We start from the raw sequence: 15,745 nt of genomic DNA, 5'->3' as shown, positions 1-15,745 counted from the left end.
TAGAGAGGTTGCATTCCTTCTCTAGTGAATTAAGGGAAATATGGAGGTTAAATGACTTGTCAAACAGCTAGCAAGTGTCGGAAATCTGATCAGAACTCAGGTTTTCTTGACTCCAGGCTTAGAGCTCTATCTGCTGAGCCATCAAGCTGCCACCAAGTACTCTATAGAAATGCTAACAAGTTAGGATCTGCAATACTTTCTTTTTTACTTGAAGGGATTCTCTGCCTCCAGCCCATCATCATTTATTGAAAGAGTAAAGCTGTATAAGACATTTCTCCCAAAATGGTCATGCTTTAGTCTGCTGGGCTAAACATTTTCTTATCTTATTATTGCTAAAAATGGTCACTCAAACTCAAGCCATAAAGTCAAAGCTTCACTTTTTTTTGTCAGTAAATAAAGAGAAAGATATTACACATAAAAAATTCCTAGATTGTAACTATCTAGGACAATAATTTCAGGGAAGTCTATGCTTGTTAACACCTACTGTATTCACTGTATAAGGCCAAGTCCTGGGACCCTGAATTATTAAGTTTTTAGGGAAAGCATCATCAGAATAATAGGAGAAATGGGTCACTGTTGAGCTTAGATGTGGAAAAAAATACAATACCAATACAACCTGATATTCTTTTGTTTCCTGGCTTCCATTCTATGTTCTTTTTCTCTTTTCAATGGGCTATGGGCTATTTTATATTGCTTATACTGGCTAGACACCAATAAATTTATATTATTTTCTGCAGGTTTTTAATAGTTTTCTCAAGATAAAATTGGTTTATTTTGTTGGATTAATGTCACAAAACTAAAATAAAAACACAGAGAGGGTTTTATAAAGTTCCAGTCTAAGTGTAGTAATCCTTTTTTCAAAATCACTGAAGACATCAACATTATTTTTGCTATATGTTTTATTGTTGGGTAGCTGCACTGGACCATGGCTGATTCAGACTGGTGGGTACTATATTATAAAGGGAAGGGGTTAAGTTGTACCTGAGGGGTTTGACCTTTCAGTATAGAGAGGGGGAAGAAAGGAGAACCTCCCCCTTCTCAAAGTGGGGTTCAGGGGAGACTGCTGATGTTTAAGGTTGGCTCAGAGAGAGGAGAGGGGGTTTGAAGATTTTTCCCCTTTTGTCTTCCCTCCTTAGCTAAGACTGCTCTCCCAGATTCACTCTTGTCCTTCTTGTCCCCCCCACCCCCACTACTCAAGACCAAAAGGTCTCTCCTTGATCTGTTCACTCACACTTAACTTGGGGAACAGATAACTTTTAATGTCAACTCAATCAAGTATTTCAAAGGGAATACTGGGCAGGGAAGAATGGGAAAATAATGTGGGAAAAGGGGGTCCCCATCTCTATCTAAAACCCTTTTCCTCCCTCCTTAAGTTTAAGCCCCTTGAGAGAAAATCAGGTTGATTCATCCTTAGGCAACAGGAACTGAGGTAAAGTCTGCCCAGGTTTCTCTTCAGAAAGTCCCTTCAATTGGGAAATGTTGGGGGGAAGGATTTCCAGACACCAGCAGGAAAAAGTGGACAACCCTCAGGAGAAAGTCTTTTTTTTTCACCCTCTTCCTTCGGCTTCTCAAAACTGAGAGAGACCAACTCCTCTACCAGCCAGAGTCTTCTCCTCCTCAAGATTCTAATCCCTTGGGGCCCCTCCCCTTCAAGGTGATCTGTTTCATGCACTCTTCAGCCTGGCACTTTTCTTTAGTGCCAGTCTCTGTCACAGTACCTCCATTTCAATCGTGGAAGAAAATAAAGTGACATTTGTAGTCTATGTATAAAAAATAAAAAAAAAAGTTTGCTTCACGCAAGTATAGGAGGCATATTTAGCAAGGAGACAGTCTTGATTAAGTTAAGCAAGTTTTCCTTACTTCTAAGTTGCCCATGATAGTCTACCAGAAAAGCCCCTTGGAGTAGCCAGGGCTTCTTGGAACTTTTTTCAAACTATCAAAAATGTAGGAGGTTACTATGCCCAAAGGACTTTAAAAGACTGCCTGCCCTTTGATCCAGCCATACCACTGCTGGGTCTGTACCCCAACGAGGTAATAAGTAAAAAGACCTGCAAGAATATTCATAGCTGTGCTCTTTGTGGTGGCAAAACGTTGGAAAATGAGGGGATGCCCTTCAATTGGGGAATGGCTGAACAAATTGTGGTATCTGTTGGTGATGGAATATTATTGTGCTGAAAGGAATAATGAACTGGAGGAATTCCATGGGAACTGGGACAACCTCCAGGAATTGATGCAGAGTGAGAGGAGCAGAACCAGGAGAACATTGTACACAGAGACTGATACAATGTGGCACAATCAAATGTAATGAACTTCTCTACTGGCAACAATGCAATGATCCAGGACAATCTTGAGGGACTTAAGAGAAAGAACACTATCCACATCCAGAGAAAGAATTGTGGGAGTAGAAACACAGAAGAAAAACAACTGCTTGATCACATGGTTCGATGGGGATATGATTGAGGATGTTGACTCTAAATGATCACTCTAGTGCAGATATCAATAATAAGGAAATAGGTCTCAATCAATGATACATGTACAACTCAGTGAAGTTGTGGATTGGCTGCAGGGGGGGCAAGAAAAGGGGAGGGAAAGAACATGAATCATTTAACCATGGAAAACTATTCTAAATCAATTAATTAAATAAAAAATTTCAATTAAAAGAATGTAGCAAGCTACATCAGTGATTTAGCCTTCAATTCCTTGATGGTTCTGATATATTTTTTTTTTTTTGAGGAGAACTAGTCCAGCCCACATGGCAGAGGAGTACTCTGATAGAGAATCCTTCTACCAAATGCTATTCCTTAATGACAAAGTTAAAAACTTTTTCTAGAGGACTATCCACTACTTCAGTGTTTGGGCTATTATTGGACAGTTCTAATCTTAGGGAGGCCTGACAGAGACAGCACCAGAAAAGAAAAAGTAGACCATAAAGAAAGAAAACCAAAACAAAATAAAATGCAATGAGCAACATGCTGAGCAATGTGATGTCCTCCTGAAGGAATGATTGAATATAAGAAAAATAAGCCTTGCCTTTCCCCTCTCTCCTGGAAGAATATTTCTAGGTCCAAGTGATGGGGCCCATCTTTGGGGGAAGGATGTCAGATCTTCCCAGTTCCCATTCAGACTCCTAATAAAAGAGGTGACCTTGAGCAAGGACACCTCCAGGAACTTCAGGTTATAAAACTCCTCCTGTGCAGTCATTTGTTGCACTTCTTCTCTCTGGTCAGCTAGCTAACATCCCTACCTTTTTTCACATGGCTTATCCTAGAGCCAGTGTCAGTGCTGAGAGTCACCCTGAGCCACCACCACTCAGTGTTCCTCAGCCCCTCAGCTAGGGCTTCCTTCTACCTGGGAGACCACTGGTTGGTAGAATTGGGTGGGGGAGAAGAGGAGAAATTCATTTTACCAAATCTTTCCCAGCTCTCTCCTGTTTGCAGCTGGGTACACAGTTTTTGCCTCCTTTTTATATCCACAAAGCAAACTCTTCTCCCCACATTCCATCCCATTCCAAGCTTCTCCTGGGAAGGAGCTGTACGCTAATCATTAGCTATTGTTCTGGCAGCAATATGGGGAAGCTGATTATTTTAAAATTATAGTAAACAACTGCCTATAGTGGGTCTGCCTTTTGCTGTTGCACATATCAGCATCTGCTCTTAAGCCACTGTGTCTGTCTACTGTACACTTTGCCTGGGAAGGCAGGAAGGAAAGAAGCCTTAATTAAGCACTTAATATATGCCAGGCACTGAGCTAAGCACTTTACAAATATTATTTCATCTAATCCTCACAGCACTCCCATTTTACAGATGAGGAAAATGAGAAAGATAGCAGTTAAGTAATTTACCCAGAGTCACTTCACTAGGAGTTGCCTGAACTGGATTTGAACTCAAGTCCCACAAATCTGAAGGACAATCTACTCTATTTTCAGGGTTTAGTTGTCAGAGACAGTCTTTTTTTCTTGCTGAATGGCCATCTCCCAGGAGTGGGGAAGGCTTCCCAGTAAGCAGCCACCATTTCTAGAGGTATTGCCAAGTCATGAAGGCCAGTCTTGGCTTACCTTCCTCTTCACTTCCTCTCCCCATTTCCAGGAGCTCATTTTTGTCCAGGCTGTTTCTCTAGTCTGGGCCTGATTCAGGATAACTTCTGGCACTTTTTGGCTGTGCAGCTGTTTCACTTATGTCTGACTTTTCATACCCCATGTGGGGTTTTCTTGGCAAGGAGGTTCATTTTGCCATTTCCTTCTCCAGATCATTTTACATATGAGGAAACTGAGGCAAATAGTTGCATAACTTGCTCGGGGTTACACAGCTAGTATGTATCTGAATCCAGATTTGAACTCACAAAGATGAGTCTTTTTGACATTAGACCTGGTGCACCAACCACTGCACTACCCAGTTGCTGCATAATTATTGGGTCAATAGACCCAAACCTGGTCTTTTCTCCCCAATTTAAATACACACATACACACATATACACAAATACACATATATGTATATTTATTTATATATTAATTTACCTCTATCCAATCACACACTTAATTTTTGACCAATAGATTTCATGAACACAACTTCCCCTACTTTAGTTGCTATGAAATGATTACCATATATGGGAGTTCTTTCAATGTGAGTCAGTTTTGTTGACATGTCATCTTCGATATCATAAAGAATAAGGTATTTCTACAATTCCTACAGCTAATGTCCATCTTGGAGTTCCTGGCAGCTAGTACAATCATTGAATGCAAATTAGTTCCTTTTATTGTAAAACATTTATTTTTCCTTAAACTTTTTTCCTAATACTTTAAGCTCTAATGCTTGTTCTTTGATGTTAAAATTGCTTCTTGTTGAAATAATTATGTTCTAAAAGATTAGATCTTTTTGAAAGACAGAAATAAATGGATTTTAATAACACATAATATTTTTGGTGAAATATCTTTTAACATAAAAATTTCAGAAAACATAAAAATTTATATATGAAGACTATACAGAGAATTAAATCTAAATAAAACATTTAAAAGATTTTCATTGAGGTCATGATCTTTTAAAGGATTAAATTATACATGACTAATGTATATGGTATTTGATATTTAGTTGAGAATTATTGTAATTATTAATATCAATGTTAGTCTGATGTTGATTAAAATTTTAATACAACAGTAGTGCATTAAGGAGTTATAACATATGGAAGGGTAAGCTTTTTAGCTTAATTGGAAACTATTAAACATGAAATAAATGGGTTCATTTTGCAGAATAAATAAAATATGTTCACAAACTTGTGAAGCAGGAATGGATATATTAAAAATTGCTGGTTAGGACAATCACAGCTCATATTCATATATACTTATAACCTGAATCTCCTAATGACATTGATAATAAATGGAAAATGGAAATGAGTATTTGTACAGAGGCTAGACTGTAGTGGAACAAGCTTGATAGTAAGTGGGCTCATATTCTTTCTTCTTTACTCTGTTATGGTCGCAGTTTTATGGGCAAAGAATATTGTGAATAAACTGATATAGAAACTAAATTTCCAGGTTTTTATGCTCTGGAGGAAAAATTGTTCCCTCTTTACAGAATTTTATAAAGTAAAAATCTGTCCTAGCTCTTCTTTTTTCAGAATTCCTCTAAGTAATTCTAGTCCCTGGGAAGTCCTCTGCTTGGGGCTCCCAGAATAGCTATCTCAGGTTCAGATCTGTGGGTCTGATGAGCAAACATTCATAAAGTTCTGACTTTATGTTTGGCATTGCAATAGGTGCCAGAGATATAAAGATAAGAATAAAACTGTTGCTGATCTCAAGGAGCTTATATTCCACTGAGGAAAAACAACATATATAAAGATGCACAAATTCAAAATGTATTCAAATACAAATGATTTCTATGCAAAAATAATCTAGTGGGAGGAAGGCATTAACTGCTAAGGAGATTAGACTAGGACACTGCAGGAAATGATCCTCTAGCAATGCCTGGCAGGGAGCTAAGGATTCAAAAAAGCAAAGGGAAATAGAATTTGTAGTGTTGCAGTCAAAAATGGATCATGCATCACATTATCTTGTGAACTCACCATGTTTCCTTTTTTTCAAGTTAGACAGAATTCCAAGCAAAAATATTTAAGCAATAGAATATTTTCCCTATAAAGTGAGGCACATATTCGCACAAATACAAATACCATCCATTGAAAGAATGGCCACAGAAAGAGAACATATACATAGGGAATGTAGATAACCAAGGGCATGGAGAGAGAGCCTTGTGTGATCAGGGCATCTACTCAGAGGGGCAGATATTATCTGCTGGTGTCAGCATGCTCCTCTCTCCAGGTCTGATCACTAATTTTGCTGAGTTTCTCTTGGCTGTTGTACCTTGCAAGCCCTCAGACTTCTTTTGCTTTCCACTGCACTTCTTCAGTTAGTCAATAAACATTAAATACTTCATGTGGTAGGCACTGTGTTTAGTGCTAGCCATACAAAGGAAGGCAAAAACACTCCCTGCCCTCAAGAATCTCACTTTGTAACAAAAATAATTAGGTAGAAATAAGAACTATATAAAGAACAAAGGCATTAGCAGCAATGGGAATTGAGAAACGTCTCCTGCAGAAGGTGAGACATGGGCTAAATCTTGAAGGAAGCACATGAAACCACTGGGTAGTGGTGGGAGGCAGAGTACTCTAGACATATGGAACAGCTAGTGCAAAGGCATGGTGATGGGAAGAGGGCTTGTGGGAGGAACTCAGAGTAGGTCAGTGAGATAGAATCATAGAGAACATGAAGTGAGCTAAGTATGAGATTGGGAAGTGAGGAAGGTGCCAGGTTAGGATGATCTGTAATGTTAGAGGAATTTATATTATGTTCTGGAAGTAATAGGTAGCTGTTGGAGCTTGCTGAGCAAGTGGTCAAGGGTACCTTAGAAAAATCCCCTTGACAGTAAGTGCAGTGGGCTAGTGAGCAGTCTGAGGCTGAGACTTTTTGCATGAGTCCAGTTGAAAAGTAATGAGGGTTGTAGCTGTATGTGTGGAGAGAAGGGAGCACATAGAATAGATGTGAAGGTAAAAAATCATACAGTTTGGTAGCCTATTTAATGTGTGGGGTGATTGAGCGTGAGGCTTCAAGGTTGGCATTGGATTTGTGAAAATGGCGCCTGGGAGATTGGCAAGATGATGCTATCTTTGACAGTAATACAAATGTTGGAAAGAGCAGTTTGTGGTGAATGAAGTGAGTTCTTGATGGAGAGTGAAGTGAGCAGAAATAGAATAATATTTTATGATTAAAATAATAGCATTGAGAAAAACAACTTTGAAAAAACTTTACAGTTCTGATCACCACATTGATAAACCTTGAGTCTAAAAGAATGAAGATGAAATATACCCCTCACCTCTGGTACAGAGGAGATGGACCTAAAATGCTGAGCCATTTTCTGACAAGGCTCATGTGGGATTTATTTTGTCAGATTGAGCAGCTATGTATTGAGAGCTTTATTTTGGGGATTTATTTTTTATTTTCTCAAAGTATGGGACAGTGGGATAGACAGATTAGTTTAAAATATTTATAGAAAAGAAAGAAGATTAGTTCTGTTTTGGACATGATGAATTTGAGATGCCTATAGACTGTTCAGCTCCAGATGTGCAGGTATCATGTTATGGGGAATTTAGGAAAGGGGAAAGGTTTATACAAAGGGGAAAACACACTAAAATAAATGAGTTTATTAACAAAGAAAGGGATGATGGGGAAGGAAAAGGGGAAAGGTTTGCATCTAACTATTTGCCCCAGATATTTAACCCACTATAGTTAATTTCCTAAACTTAACCTGTCTAACTAACTCAACTAAAGATTTCTAAGGAAAAGTCCAACAGGGAACCCAGTATCTCACACCCAGAGTCCTTGCTGGATATTGATTCCAAGGTAGAAGAGTGGTAAGGGGTGAATTGCTCAGGGTAGGAAGTGTCTGAGGCCAGATTTGAACCTAGGACTTCCCTTCTCTAGGCCTGGCTCTCAATCCACTGAGCTACACAGCTGCCCCCCCCCCCTTTTGATATTACTCTAAGACAGATAGCTTACAAGATAAGGCTATCCAGGGAGAGTCTAGATACACACCCTTCAGGCTTGATCTTCTGTTCTAGATAGACCAGTTGGAAACCTGTCCATTCAACAGCTTAGAACTCTGACTCAGCCAGCTCCTGGAGAATTCTGAGGCTTGAGGGCTGTCAATCAATTCTTTGCAGCTTCTTTGTACTTTGTAACTTCCCTCACTACAATCAGGTGGTGATTTCTGACTGCTCCTCAGCAGAGAGACTAGAACAGGATATACATTCAAAGGAATCATCTGCATGTGGATGATAATTGAATACCTGGGAGCTATAGTGATCATAAGCAAGAGAGGGAGGAGGACCTAGGACAGACACTTGAGGATATTTCAGCTATTTTCCCCAATTGTTATGTTTCTACTATATTCCTGTTATGTGATTTGGGTCTCTAGATTTCTCTGCTCACTGCTAGGTGCACCATTCCACTCATCTCATTATGTTTTGTTGAATTTATTTGTGGTTGAGACTGAAATATATTAATTGGGTAGTCGCCAGGGATTTAATTTCAAAATCCCTAAACGAATTACTAAAGTAAAATGTAATTTATGGTAGTTTTATTTACAATAGAGGGAAGATATTAAGGAGAGAGAGAGAGAGAGAGAGAGAGAGAGAGAGAGAGAGAGAGAGAGAGAGAGAGAGAGAGAGAGAGAGAACGAGAACTCCAGATTCCTCTGAACCAGGTAGAAATTCTAAGAAATTCTAAGGCCCTAATCAAGGAAAAAAGTCTCAAGACAATGGGCCTTTCTCAGAGAGTCAGCCTTTCACTCACCAACTATGACTATCTAAAAGGAAAGCAGTCTGAGGTCTCATGCACAAGCTCCTCAAGGTGTCTAGTTCATTTTCCAGTATCTCCTCAAGGGTCTGTCCTCCAGTCCAACTCTGAGTCAGAATTCTATATATTTTGAATCTCAAATTGAATCCACTCTCTGGTCCTCTTTTTAAATATCTTTTTCTCTTGTGTCACCTCCCCTAAATTTCACATCTACCAGTCACAGCAGGCGCTCCCCTCCAGGACTTCCCACTCTTTAGTTCACATCTTCTTTGGTTAGATTATACTTTTTTTGGTTACTTAACACTTTTTTTTTTTGGTTAGTTCACCTTTTGTAGTTAGTTAGTTAACACCTTTTTGTGTTTAAAATGGGTAGATATACTTCAAATACTGTGTTACCACCTTTTTGTAGATTAAAATCTAAAAATAAACTGGATTACAATTCAATCTTCACAATAAAGGAAGAGCTAAGTGTCTTCATTGTTACAATCAGGGTGGAGCTAAATCCAATCGTCACAGTTTCCTGGTCAATGGTATTTAGTTTTGGAGGACCAACTTCTCAGCCCCAGGCTACTGGAGGCCTCTGCCTTATCTGATTAGACTGAAAACTCTTTAGGCCTACCATGAAATTGTTAGTGAGTATTCTACATAGAAGCCAAGATTAAGTATTTTCTTCTCAACTCATTTGTCTGAGGCAGAAATCAGAGTTTATCCTATGTCACCTTCTCATTTAGGGTTAGAAATTCTCCAAATCCTCTCTAGCTCAGCATAAATATATATTTGAAATGGAACAAAAGGTATGCATAAAGCAAGAGATTGGTTTTCTACCTGTTCTTGGCTTCATATGTGACCATTAGATCTTGTAGCTAGTTACAAACCTTGCTATATATTATAAAACACTTATGGATATCATTACAAATTTCATTTTTCAGGATACTCCACCACCAGGCTACTATGACATTCAAAAATCATTTGACAAATCATATGGCAAACCAAAATATATGCCACCTCGCACTTGCATGGCCAGAAAGATGCATAACTCTTTCCTAAGTTCATCTCCTAGGATTTTAGATATAAAGAAAGAAGGGCCAGGTAAGATCATTATGTATCTTTTAAAATAAACTGTAACTGGAAGTGCTATAAATGATTCTTTTCTTTCCCTTCTTCCTTTTTACTTATTATCTATCATAAATTGATTATTCAAGTAATTAATTTTCTTTTTTGTCTTGATCTGCTTATAAATTTTAATATTTTTTCAAATATATAGAAAAATAATTTTATTATTTGTTTCTTGAGAATGTTTTATTCCGAATTCTCTCTCCCTTTTTTCCTTCTCTCCTCCTTGAGATGGTAAGCAATTTGATGTAGATTATACTTGTGCAGTCATGCAAAACATATTTCTGTATTAGCTATGCTACAAAAGAAAGCACAGGCTAAAAAAACCCTAAGGGAAAAAAAAGTAAATAAAGTATGCTTTGATGTGTGTTCAGTCTCCATCAGTTCTTTCTCTGGAGGTGGATAGCATTTTTCATCAAAAGCCCTTTGGAGTTGTCCTGGATCATTGTATTGGTGAGAATAGTTGTCAATCACATTTAATTATCTTATAATATTCTTATTAATATGTACAATGTTCTCCTGGTTCTGCTTTCTTCACTTTGCATCAGTTCATTTAAGTCTTTCCAGGTTTTTCTCAAGCCATATTTTATTTTTCCACTGTACTTTGCAAATGTTGAAGAACAAACATGCTTTCCCTGTGATGTTATACTCAAATAGCTATCAGTAATAAATGTGCCATATTTTATAAAAATAGACAGAAACTATCTATTTAAGAAAGTTGATTCCAGATTTAAAAATTATTTTTCAGTCTTGAAAGAATGAATTTCCTTGAGAATTTTTTTTGCCTCTTTTATGTCACCAGAAGTAAATAACAATAGCCAAGGTAACAGAAAATGTATAATTTAGTACAATTCTTAAGTCTTACAATGTTATTGTAAATATATTGAAGTATTGAAATTAATGCCAAGGAGAGATTTCCTCTTGGAATTGAGGAAGATAAATTCAACTGCAAAGATTTGGATTGGTTTATAAATTTAGCTGTCTTTAGTTACAAAATCTAAATTGAAGTCTTCCCTAGTTATCCTGTAGCCTCATAAGACTATTTTTCTACTTTTTTTCCCCTAAGCTATAAGAATTATCTTGACTCTACCACCATGACTTCTATGACCTTGAGCAAATGGCCTAAATTCTCTGGGCCCCCCAAACTCCTCTTCATTTGTATGATGATCTTAGGACTTTAGAAAAAGAGATGTACTTCCTAGGTAAAAATATAGAAAATAATTTCAAATAAACTACAATCAAATTAAATTATTTGAAGGAGTAATGATGGTCTCATGGTCGTTCTGCTCCTGTCATAGAAAGGTACCCCCAATCCCTACCCCCAGCACTACCCAAGCAGTCCTATAATTTATAGGAGGTATTTCAAAAAGAAAACATTCATGGTGAAAAAAGAATAATGGATTTACAAAGTAATCTACTATTGTATCGTCACCGCATGACTAAATCATTACTCTAAGTACTTTATGAGATCTAAAGAAAAGGAATGAAATAGAAACTCCCTTTCCATCAGTTTTAAATTACATGCATATGTACACATCTATATCCTGCCAAGAAAATGAGACTACCTGCAAAGACATTGATTCTTAGATACTGGGTTTATTTTTTCCTGTCTAGCAGGAATGTTAGACATACTGCTAGTGTGAAGGTTTAGTTGAAATATAATTTAACCCTTGTCACTCTCTCCTCCCCAACCTCCTGTTCCCCTCAACTGCTGAGGGCTGCTATTTAGGGTTATAATTTTGGATTCAGTTTTCATTGGAGTGGTTGCTGAACTCCCCTCTGAATTCACCAACCCACCTTCATCTCCTTTTACCACATGATAAGCTGATGAAAAAATCTGTTAGCAGAACAAAGATATCCAGGTTTATATATATATATATATATATATAAAGCTGCTGGAAATCTTAAGGTCATGTGAAGCTCATAGCCCAGTGAGGAAACACTGTTTTATGGATTTCTTGCTGGAGCTGTCCTAGAGCTGGAATGAACAAGCTTTGCAGCACTTCTGAGTTATATATAAATATCTTTGTTATAAAACTATTTCAGTGATTTCTAATACTCAAATCTCTTAATATACACAATTTGGACAAAAATTAGCTAGATGACATGATTCACTTAATCCATGTTTCAGTAGGTCATTCAAGTCTTTCATTTTAAATCTGTGTTAAGATTAGTCAAATGACTAATTCTTGTGTCATATTAGTATTTTTATAATTTTTATTGATTTTTAAGTTTTCTGGTTGATAAATCTTAGAAGTCCTACTTGCTTCCTTTAAATATTATTTGAAATGAAAGAGATCTTTATTCTGATGTTTTTATTTTGTATTCTTAATGAAACCTGACCAGGCAAGTGCTTTGTGCTCCTTACTACATGAATAAAATATACAAGAATAATAGCAATATTTGGTCTATGTTTTATTCTTATATTTATAACATAAATGATACATAATCATCTTATTTCATGTTTTCAGATATGAATTGTGAAAAAGGAACTGTTTCTTTTTCTTCCTTATTTCAGAATTAGGAAGGTTGATTTTGATTTGAATTGATTATAGAAGATACTCATAGAAAACATGTTCATATACCTAGGATTTTTGGGCAAAAGTACATTTTGTGATTCAAGTTATTTATTATATTTCTGCTAACAAAATGGAATAATGGATTATAGAGTTAATCAAATGACTTTTGCCATTTTTGAGAAAGCTATAAAACTTTTTGGGGTAATACATATAAGCAATGCCCTTACATTCATTTTTCATTCATAGTTTTTGGCTCTGAACATGATATTGAAAATAAGAGTATAATGCTTTGATATCAATGCTCAACTAAAACCCTATAAATTTATAGCATTTAGAGAGTTATTTTATGGGTTTTTATAGGAAAGTTCTTCCTGAAAAGGGAAGAATGGGGTAGATGATGAATGGGGTTACTTTTTATATGAAGATAATGAAAACATTTTAATTTTCATACCCCTGAGCTTTATGTTATGGGCATATTGACTCCCAACTTAGTTAAACATCTTTGGAAAAGGTTTACATCGACATGGGATCAGGAGTTTCATTTTTTTTTTTTTAGTGTTTGCTCCTGTCCCATTCCAGGTTAAATGAATTGTTTGTAGTTCCATCTCCAGAGGAAACATCAAAGTTACTTCACCTCATAATGTATGAAAATTATTATTAAATGTTCTCTTAGAATTTCCATTGACCCCAATACATCCAATCATATATCCTTTTTCTAAAGAATATTTCTGAAATTGATAATTCTCTTCCCTCCCCCCACTGTAGCATGTAAAATATTTTATATTACATTTTAATATGTTATATCCATTACTGGAGCTTACAATAACCGGTATAGAATACAGAGAGTACATTTTAATGTGTATATACTACTGGGGGAGAAGAATCATCTTATTAATGACATTATTACTATAAATCAAACCAGAGGAATAAAATTGCAGTTAAATGGAAGAATGGTAAGGAAATGGAATGGTAAGGGAAGGAGCTGATGGAATTGGTTTTGATATTGACCCAAAGGCAACAAAAAACATTATTTTGTGGAATATTCAGTCATCTCTTCTTGAACTTTACTTTGTACTCTGTGTTTCTATTCCCACAGTTCTTTCTCTGGATGTGGATAGTGTTCTTCCTCATAAGTCCCTTAGAACTGTCCTGTCTCATTGCATTGCTGCTAGTAGAGAAGTCCATTACTTTCGATTGTGCCACAGTGTATCAGATCCTATGTATAATGTTTTCCTGTTTCAGCTCCTTTCACACTGATTCACTTCCTTGAGGTTATTCCTCCAGTTCATTATTCCTTTGAGCACAATAGTATTCCATCACCAACAGATACCACAATTTGATCAGCCATTCCCCAATTGAAGGGCATCCCCTCATTTTCCACTTTTTTGCCACCAAAAAGAGCGCAGCTATAAATATTTTTGTACAAGTCTTTTTCCTTATCATCTCTTTGGGGTATAAACCCAGCAGTGGTATGGCTGGATTAAAGGGGATACAGTCTTTTAGCACCCTTAGGACATAGTCCCAAATTGCTATCTAGAATGGTTAGATCAATTTACAATTCCACCAGCAATGCATTAATGTTCCAAATTTTGCCACATCCCTTCCAACATTTATTATTTCCCTTTGCTATCATGTTAGCCAATCAGCTAGGTGTGAGGTGGTACCTGAGTTGATTTGATTTGATTTTCTCTCATTTTAAGAGATTTAGAGCTCTCTTGTTCTATGTGCTTATTAATGTTCATGTGCTTATTGATAATTTTGATTTCTTTATTCATGTCCCTTGCCCTTTTATCAATTGGGGTATGACTTGATTTTTTGTACAATTGATTTAGTATATACAGTATATATTAGAGCAATTAGACCTTTGTCAGAGGTTTTTATTATAAAGATTTTCCCCCAATTTGTTGCTCCCCTTCTAATTTTGGTTGTGTTGGTTTTGTTTGTACAAAACTTTTTAATTTAATGTAGTCAAAATTATTTATTTTACATTTTCTAATTTTTTGTAACTCTTGCTTTGTCTTAAAATCTTTCCTTTTCCAAAGATCTGACAAGTAGACTATTCTATGTTCACCTAATTTACTTATAGTTTCCTTCTTTATATTCAAGTCACCCACCCATTCTGAATTTATCTTGGTGTAGGTATGAGATGTTGCTCTAAAGCTAATCTCTCTTATACTGTTTTCCAATTTTCCCAGCACTTTTTGTCAAATAGTGGATTTTTGTCTCCAAAGCTAGGATCTTTGGTTTATCATAGACTGTCTTGATGAGGTCACTTACTCCAAGTATATTCCATTGATTCTTCCTTCCATCTCTTAGCCAGTACCATATTGTTTTGATGACCACTGCTTTATAGTACAGTTTAAGATCTGGTATTGCTAGGCCACCCTTCACATTTTTTCCATTATTTCCCTTGATATTCTTGATCTTTTGTTCTTCCAAATGAATTTTATTATAGTTTTTTTTCTAACTCAGTAAAAAAAAAAATTCTTGGTAGTTTGATAGTTATGGAACTGAATAAGTAAATTAATTTGTGTAGAATTATCATTTTTATTATGTTAATGCATCCTACCCATGGGCAATTAATGTTTTTCCAATTGTTTAGATCTAGTTTTAATTGTGTGGAAAGTGTTTTGTAGTTGTGTCCATATAATTCCTGTGTTTGTCTTGGCAGATAGATTCCCAAGTATTTTATATTGTCTAGGGTGATTTTAAAGGGAATTTCTCTTTCTAACTCTTGCTGCCAGAATGAGCTGAAAGTATATAGAAATGCTGATGATTTATTTGGGTTTATTTTATGTCCTGCAAACTTGTTAAAGTTGTTTATTTTTTCCACTAGCTTCTTAGTTGATTCTCTAGGATTCTTTAAGTAGACCATCATGTCATCTGCAAAGAGTGATAGCTTGGTCTACTCATTGCCTATTTTAACAACTTCAATTTCTTTTTCTTCTCTAATTGCTACTGATAGTGTTTCTAGTACCATGTTAAATAATAGAGGTGATAATAGGCATCCTTGTTTCACTCCTGATCTTATTGGGAATGCTTCTAATTTATCCCCATTGCAGATGATGCTTGCTGATGGTTTTAAATATATACTGTATATTATTTTTAGGAAAGGTTGTTCTATACCTATACTTTCTAGTGTTTTCAGTAGGAATGGGTGTTGCATTTTGTCAAAGGCTTTTTCTGTGTCTATCAAGATAATTATGTAACTTTTGTCATTTTGCTTATTAATATGGTCAATTATATGAATGGTTTTCCTAATATTGAACTATTA

General features: G+C 36.2%; 1 protein-coding gene across 3 annotated transcripts in view; it reads left to right on the top strand.

Annotated features, from left to right (window-relative positions):
* The window catches only part of STPG2 (sperm tail PG-rich repeat containing 2), a 639,089-nt gene that overhangs the window by 212,896 nt on the left and 410,448 nt on the right, over positions 1-15,745 (top strand). For all 3 annotated transcript variants that reach the window (XR_468392.3, XM_007495708.3, XM_056803311.1), the window contains exon 11: positions 9,769-9,928. Coding sequence is in view for 2 of the 3 variants with exons in the window: in XM_007495708.3 (XP_007495770.2) it covers positions 9,769-9,928 (160 nt within the window). In the remaining variant the exon portion in view is untranslated. The remainder of the gene's footprint in view (positions 1-9,768; positions 9,929-15,745) is intronic.

Source organism: Monodelphis domestica, chromosome 6 (assembly GCF_027887165.1).
Source record: "Monodelphis domestica isolate mMonDom1 chromosome 6, mMonDom1.pri, whole genome shotgun sequence".
NCBI classification, from domain to species: domain Eukaryota; kingdom Metazoa; phylum Chordata; class Mammalia; order Didelphimorphia; family Didelphidae; genus Monodelphis; species Monodelphis domestica.
This window is presented reverse-complemented; position numbering and strand designations above follow the sequence as displayed.